At 30.9% G+C, this 8,610-nt stretch overlaps 1 protein-coding gene across 1 annotated transcript in view; it reads left to right on the top strand.

The window, feature by feature from the left end:
• LOC117173110 (septin-2) overlaps positions 1-8,610 on the top strand; it is a 66,937-nt gene that overhangs the window by 20,440 nt on the left and 37,887 nt on the right. Inside the window, exon 3 of the mRNA XM_033361503.1 lies at positions 5,571-5,907. Within this exon, the coding sequence (XP_033217394.1) occupies positions 5,600-5,907 (308 nt within the window). The 5' untranslated portion in view covers positions 5,571-5,599. The remainder of the gene's footprint in view (positions 1-5,570; positions 5,908-8,610) is intronic.

Here is an 8,610-nt window from a genome sequence, read left to right as displayed (position 1 = left end):
TTCAAATGGTAGAAAATATAATGCACGCATCGTAAATAATCTCAACTCCTTCCATCTGCCTGGCACCCATCAAATTGCATTTCCCAGGGCATGAATCGACCGCGGTCACGTAACTACTGCCGACTATTGGCATCCCTCTTCCGCCAAAGAAAATACGTGAGTGAAAGCGAAAGATCAAAATTCAAATTCGAAATTCAGTAATAATCAGATGAAAATTAAGCTTATAATCAAGTTCTACAGTGAAATTAAACCTTTTCTTCAACATGCCTACGAAATACTTCTTGCTTCACATTTACTGTTGTTTATATAGAAAGTACTTTGCAAAATAATAATTGCGAAGATAATCTTACAATAATAGAAAATTATTAACATTCCATAAAATAATTCAGATGAATACTTCAAGGGGAATAAAATAAAATAATTTTGCATATGCCTTCTTCTCCCGCTAACATTTCACGTCTATTAAACGCGTTTTTGGTATCAGAAAAAAATCAGTAATGATATGATTTGATGTGTCCCAGTTCGATTCCAAAACTTTTAAAAATAATTAGTTCAATTTTCATCTGTTTCAATTATCTCATCGTTCAGTCTACAATGTGTGACTTGGAAATATTTTTACTCAAACAATTTTCCATCTCATATCTTAATTTTAATTTAAAGAATTAAAAAATAGCAGTATTGAAGACTTAAATAATTAAAAATAAGTGTTTAAAGTTGCAAATTCTTGATTAAAAGTATTTTTATTTTATCAAACTGTAAATATAAACCAATTAATTAAAATATAATTTATTTGTCAAAACGATGGTAAATCCTTTTAAAATTCAAAATTTCCAGAATTTAAAGTTAAAAATTAAACTGTTTCAATTCGAAAGTCTAAATCATTAAAAAATGCAAACATCCGATTAAAACTTTGTAAACTACTTCTAATTAAAAAATTACTTCAAAATAATGTATCTTGCAATTAAACGCTTTAACTTAATTAAAAATATTAGTTTAGTCTAAAATAATCAATTTTTAATTCATACAATTACAAATTTTTTAATCAGGAGCAATAATAATTATTTAATATTCATCAATATTTGACTGTTTATTTAATACGAATAAATTGAAACCGGTTATTTAAAAGTAAACTATTTGGAACTGAATTTTTTGACGTGGGAAGCCTTGGATCGTAAATTTTCGAATAGCTTTTGAGCTTTGAACGTTACTATTTTGATTGTTATTTAAACAAAAGGTTCAATATGTAAGTGAAATTGTTGAATATTGGTGTTTAAATAACAATGGAACCCTTATTATTTGTAGACAACATTTTAGTAATTTTAATAGGTATTTTGAAGTTATGAACAGATTTAAATATTGTTTGAGAGCGCAAAACTGCAGAAGAAATAGCATTTTTCTTATTTTTTGCTTTATAAGTCAGTATAACATGCGCAAGACCTTTTTGCAAAACTTTTATCTTAAAAAAAAATATTGTAAGATTGATGTTTTTTTTTAGTTCTTATTATTTTATGTCTATTAGAATTTATTTCGCCTTTTTAATTATAAACAAATAATAAGTCAACCACAACAAAAATTATTTTCGTTTTCTCAGTCATAAAAAAATAATAAGTTAACCTCAACAAAAATTATTTTTCAAATATTATTGTATTTTTAAGAGATTAATGGTTATTTTACTGGTCAATGATTGAAATGATTTAAAATAATTTAAACAAAGTTGTACCAACAAAATTTGGTTATTCTTACCGAAATTTCAGTGCAAATAGCCACAGTCTACTTTAAAATGAAATTCGATTTTTGCAGATTAACCAAACATTAGAAACTTCTTAAGAATTGTGAAAGGCTTCAAAAGAGTAAAAACATTCCCGTAAGATTCCTTGGAATATTAAAAATAATTTTTCATTTTGAAATATTATTTTAAAAGAATATTCAAAAAGATTAAAATTTAGGATATTTAAATGAGATTTAAATTCAACTTAAAACCCTTTTTTAACGTCCAATAATCAAATTGATGACAATAATTCCTGAAAATATACACACACGTTTTTAGCAAAATTAAATTTTTTTGGAATTAACCCACAAAAAAAGTGTTCACGGACGTCCGTTAGCATGTTCACTATCTTTCCCCAGATTTTGAACACAAAATGTTTATTAATCTAGGAAAAAAGCCGGGAGAATCTAACAGTGATAAAATCAATACTAATTCCTAAGCGCCATGCAAAGTAATCAAATTTAGCTAAATTAAAAAATTTTTTTAATTAACCGAAAAAAGTGTGCAGGGACTTCCGTTAGGATGTGCGCTATCATTTCCCAAATTTTTAAGACATAATATTTATTACTCTAGAAAAAAGCCGGGGAACCGAAAACTGGTAAAATCGATAATTTTCTAAGTATCACATACCCTTAAGCTCAAATTAAAATGCATCTTTAAAATCTTACCTGCTTTCGCGAGTTCACATTTTGGCCGCATTGAAAAAATAGATGGCGTATTTAACCGCAGCGGATCCCAATAGTATTATTACGATCAACCGTCGTTTTTTAATCGATAACGAAATATTTTTTGGTGAATCGTAAAATAATCACTTCCCCGATTCAGTGGTACCTCTTACCTATCGTCAGCAATCTGCCATTCCGCTCTAAGATACACATTTCATACGACTTGAAATACGATTGAAACGTGGTAAATCGTTTCTTGTTTCCTGGGAAAGTGTATAAAGAAAAATCAACAACACGTGAGAATATGATTGACCGAATTACAAGTGCATGTGCTGAAATTGAAGAAGATACACTTCTCCGTTGTGTAAATTCATTTGAATTGCGGATTAATAAGTGCATTGAAGCCGAAGTTCATCATTTTGAGCACTTACTTTAATTAAAAGATGATTCCCTGAGTACCTTGAATCGTGAGAGGTGAGGGGACTCACCTTAAGGGGGTCATCCCGTGTGACGGCCCGTTTTCTTACCTTTTTTTGGGAATTTTTTTCTTACGAACGAAAACAAGATACAACTTTGAACTTTTGATTATATATTTATTCACATTTGAGCAGTAAATTGTGCAAGTTTGAACCCAAAATCTGTATTATAATGCGTATGGCGCTACTCCGAAGACACCCATATCAAAAAAGTGTGTCCATTAGGGTGGTCCAAAAATTCATGGAAATTTTTTTTGCATGCTAGAGGGCAACAACCCCCCCCCCCCCATTTTATTCGAAATCCGAAAAAGAAATTCCCTAATTTTTTATTTTTGTATTTTAACAGGTGCCGGTTTTGACTTGAAGTGTTCCATGTAAAATGCATGGGGAAAAATCACTTTTTTGAGTTTTTAGAATAATTTTATAGGGTTTAAAGAAATGTGACGGGAAAGTATGTGGGCCTGTAGAGAATTATCCAACGAAGGATTTTATCTATCAGGCATATGGGTTTGAAACCCCTAACACACACCCCACGAGTACCTGAAAACTATCCTTAAAACCAAAAATGACACTTCCTCATGAAATCGACCTTCGGAACACTGTATTCTCGTATTTTTTTACTTAAAATTATTAATATTGGTCCATTGCTTACTTAATGTTTTATTATTTTAAAAAATGGGATTTGTTTCAACAATTTTTTTCGAAATTTCGTTTTTTTCCATAAAAATTATTACTATTGGTCTAGTGGAATATTTATCAACATTATGTCATTAATTTTCAATTGTTTAAACAAATGGAATTTCTGTGAATAATTTTTTTATTAAAACTTATTAATATTGCTTTAGTGGAATATTTATGAACATGTTTGATTAATTTTATTTAAAAAAATTTTTTTTAGTAAAAATTATTACTTAAATATTACTGATAAATGAATTATTATTAAATTAATTATTTATTATCACTGATAAATATTCCACTAGGCCAACAGTAATAATTTTTATTTTGAAAAATCGAAACGAAATTATTTAAACCAATTCCTTTTGTTTAAATAATTGAAAATGAATGACCTAATGTGAAAAAATATTCCACCAGACCAATAGTAACTATTTTTAGGGAAAAAACGAATTGAAAAAAATTATTTAAATAAATTTCACTTGTTCAAACAATTTAAAATGAATGAACCAATGTTATTAAATATTCCACTAGACTAACAGCAATAATTTTAAGGGGAAAAACAAAAATTTCGAAAAAAATATTCAAAGAAATTCCATTTGTTTAAATAATTAAAAATTAATTAACCAATTATAATAAATATCTTCATTAGACCAATATTTATAATTCTAAATAAAAAAAGAGCATAATATAGTGCTCAAAATGTCGATTTCATGAAGAATTGTCATTTTTTGTTTTAAGGGTAGTTTTCAGATACTCGTATGGGTGTGTAAGAGGTTTCAAACTCATATAACCCTTCACATTTTTTGAAACCCTAAAAAATTATTCCAAAAACTCAAAAAAGTGATTTGTCCCCATTACATTTTACATAGGAAACTTCAAGTCAAAACCGGCACCTGTTAAAATTTAAAAATAAAAAAAAATTAGGGAATTTCTTTTTTCGGATTTGGAATGAAATTGGGGGGATCGTTGCCCTCCAAAAAATAAAAGCCTTTTTGACCTACCCTAGTGTCCCTGGCCGGCATGATTCCGGTCGAACGGCTTATTTAAAATCAAAAAACCAAACGGAATTTTATTCTGTGAAGCTTTGGCCATCGCTTGAACTAAGCTATTAAAAAAATATTGAAAATTGAGTAATTGACACGGTTTTGAACTTTTTTTTTAATTTCCTGATTTTTTTCGATTATTTTCTTACGAAAAAAAAACAGTTTGGAATTTTTTAATATTGGAATTTTACTTCACCAGCATATTCTACGCATGTTTAGGAATAAATTTAGGCAAACAAAAAAATCGATTTTTTTGGCTGAACACACGGGGTGACCCCCTTAATCAAGCACCCCGAATCGTGAGAGGCAAGGGGACTCACGTCAATCAAGCACCCCGAAGGGAACAGAAAACTGCTACGTCCACGTCGTTGTTCCTGGGTTACGCTAAAAGTAGTAGTTTGTTTTAAGGCTAATTTCGATTATTGCAAAATCGTAAGCGTGCATACTCAGTAACAGTAAAATGAAGAAAAATTAAATTTCGTCGATTACAGCGACATCTGTCGCGAAACGAGAAAAATGTTTTAGACAAATCATACGCATTTTTATCCAAAGAATCCGTAAATTCAATAAAAAATAGGGGTTCCCATTTAAGATTTCGAACTTGCCCCCACCCCACCCCCACGGGGTGGTGTGGGGGAACCGATTTTAACAGCAGTGTATGTAATCCTCAGAGTGAATAAATGTTGATTCATAACACTTTTTCATAGTGCCTATTTGTCGAGATATTTGAAAGTTTCAAGTTAAAAAAATCACCCTGTAAACGTAAATACTCCCCACAAGTCAGTTCCCAGCCATAGAAAAAATTACCACTATACAGCACTGGAGTAGCCTCTACTTCAGAAGCACATGCGATCAAACCACAAACTATACAACCAGCCAAAACTTCGACCTATGGAAAAACTTCTACTTAATAAAAAAGTTTGTTTTATTTTGTTTGTCTTAGGTGAAACTGGACTCGGAAAATCAACGCTCATGGACTCACTTTTCAACACAAGTTTCGAATCAAGCCCAAGTTCTCATAATTTACCTGCGGTTAAGTTAAAGGCTCATACTTACGAGTTGCAAGAGAGCAACGTTAGACTGAAACTTACTATCGTCGACACAGTTGGATATGGCGACCAAATCAATAAGGAGGATAGTTTCAAAGCTGTTGTTGATTATATAGATGCGCAATTCGAGGCTTATTTGCAGGAAGAACTTAAAATTAAACGATCTCTTTCTGCGTACCACGACAGTCGCATTCACGTTTGTCTCTACTTTATATGCCCTACAGGCCATGGGTAAGTCATGCATTCTATGCAGAAAAGTTAATAGTTGGTATTTTACGCAGACATTTGCATTTTTAACCCCAAAAAAGATTAATTTTTTACCAAATGAAGTGAATTTTCAAATCAAAAACATCGATTTTCAATTTAAAAAGATTTTTCATTCAAAAAACCAAAAAAATGTAACATGTTGAATTTTCAAGCCAAAAAGCGGAGCTTTCAAGAAAACAGTTAAATTTTTTAAACAAAAAAGATAAATTTTAAACCAAGAAGATTAATTTTCTATCAGAAAATACGACTATTCAAAAAAATACATACATTTTTAACCAAACGGTTGAATTTTCAACCCCAAAGTATAAGTTACAAGCGAAAAGTTTATAAACACGTAGTGAGTTGAATTTTGAATCAAAGAAAAGCAGAGAGTTGCTTTTTAAACTAAAAAAGTTGAATTTTTAAACCAAAAAGATAAATGTTCCATAAATTTAGTTTAATTTCCAATTAAAAAAAATTTTTAGCCAAGAAAGTAAAGAAATTTCAATAAAGTTTATAAGATTTTAAGTGTAATAGATACATTTTCAACCAAATAATTAAATGTTGAACCAAATAATAAAATACGTTTTTAATCAAAAAATTAATTCTTAATCAAAAAGGATCCCGCACAGAATGTATGGGAAAATGTCTTTCGGTGGATTTAGTTGAAACTTTGTAATTTTGTAGTTTATAAGGCCCCAATGAAATATCCATAACATGTTTTTCTTAACTGTATGGTTTTAACATTACGTCCGTCTCACACTGCGCGCTTCTCGCAACGGCCAAACGCTAAGCGCTCAATATTTTTAATAAACTGCAACATTCACAATTTAAGTGCAGCAACGATTTCTGATTAAGGTCTGTATCGAGTGCTGTAATGCTAATCATAAGAATCGCCCTCTTTTTGCAACGTCCAAACCCTAAGCGCCCAATATCATCACCTGGACCTTTTCCCGTCTGTCACATAATAAATTTTGTTCACAACGCTAAATTTCTTCTTCAGGTACTCGTTGATGAGCTTTTGAAATGTATACACAGCTACAGTGTCATGACTTAAACAATCTGAGATGATTGCCATGCTAAAATGCTTCAGTTCGTTTCCATATTTTTAATAAATAACTGATGTAAATATAGTTGCTTGATTATTATTCCAATGGAAAGATTGTGCAGCATTTTGAATGACGAAAGCATAATTTTCAGCAAAGTTAAGCAAAATTAAGTGCTCTCCTTCTTTTAGTATAACTTTAAGGTGCTTCAGAAACAAAGCTTGTTGTTTCGCAATAAAATGCGTGAGATTTCAGAATTTTAAGTTTAGTGCAGAGTGCTTCTACGAAAACATCATCATCTGCTATTTCTGTCTTCGAAGTGCTTTTATCAGTTTGCTGCCAAACTTGACATATCACTGTGTCGAAAATATTCACGTCCAATAGATCAGTCAGGTGCTTTTTAAAATTTGCAATGTGACGACAAGATTGACATTCGTTAAAATGACCAAGCGTCAGTGGGTTCACTGCACATGATTTCCTCAATGCAGTCATGATAACATGACAATGGTCAGTTCCCTCAGTTAAATGTTTAATATTAATCGCATTCAACATTAACTTTACGTTTTCATGAAAAACGGAGACACAAACCTTGTGAGTTTCACTTTCTCCAGCTAAAACACAGTGCTTTGGTCTTAGTTGTGCAAATTTTGAAAATCCAATTTTCACATTTTCATGTAGGGTTACAAATCTGGCATATAATTCTGAAAGACTGCACAGAATAAGTCTCTTCTGTACTTACTCTCGAGTACCGTCTAGTTTTTTTGACAGATATAAAATATTTCTTACCTGGTATCTGTCGGCTATTCTCATCTTCGTAGAAGTTTATTACCAAATTTGCAGATTTTTCTGCCAATTTTTGTCCTCTCTTGGCTTCCAGAAAACTCAAAACTCTACTTTTGGCAACTAACTCTTTTGCTTTTCTGGCTTCACGTTCAGATGCACTGAATTCTCACATAATTTGTCTGCGACTCCAAGACTTAGGCGCATTTAAGTGTAAACATGAGAAAAGGGAAAAGCCTGTGGAGAAATAGATAGAAATTTTGATTGACTAAATAATAAATATTTTAATAAAGATTGAAGATTGCTTTTAATGCTTCAAATATTTTATTACATTATTTAAAAAATTTGTGACACTATTTCGCCGGTGCTTATGAAAAAAACCTGCAAAATAAAGCTATAAAGAAAAAACCTATATCAAAGACGCCGTGAAAAATAAATTGTTTATCAGGTCGCTTTGAAAAAAACATAGTTTTAAAACACCGTGAAGAAGAACACAGTTGAGTTAAATGCTACGAAAAAAAAATATATTTCGGTAAATGCTGAGAAAAAACCTTATTCCCATAAGCGCCGTGAAAAGAAACCTTACTCATGAAAAAACCGTGGAAAAAAACTTATTTTTGAAAAAACCGTGGCTAAAATTATAAAATGTTCATAAAATGGGACAAACTCGATTAATTACGGGTTTTTGAGGTCGCTGATTACGAATCCGATGTCAAAAATTCCGAAACAAAATGGCGGATCCAATATGGCGGATCAGTATTTATGTGAAAGAAATACGAGAATCTAATCGTAGATCAGCGATCGTAATCAGCGACCCCAAAAACCCGTAAGTATAGATTTTGAAGCTCATACACACACATAT

Source organism: Belonocnema kinseyi, chromosome 5 (assembly GCF_010883055.1).
Source record: "Belonocnema kinseyi isolate 2016_QV_RU_SX_M_011 chromosome 5, B_treatae_v1, whole genome shotgun sequence".
In the NCBI taxonomy this organism is placed as follows: domain Eukaryota; kingdom Metazoa; phylum Arthropoda; class Insecta; order Hymenoptera; family Cynipidae; genus Belonocnema; species Belonocnema kinseyi.
The sequence above is the reverse complement of the archived record's forward strand: the minus strand, read 5'-3'. Positions and strand labels throughout refer to the sequence as shown.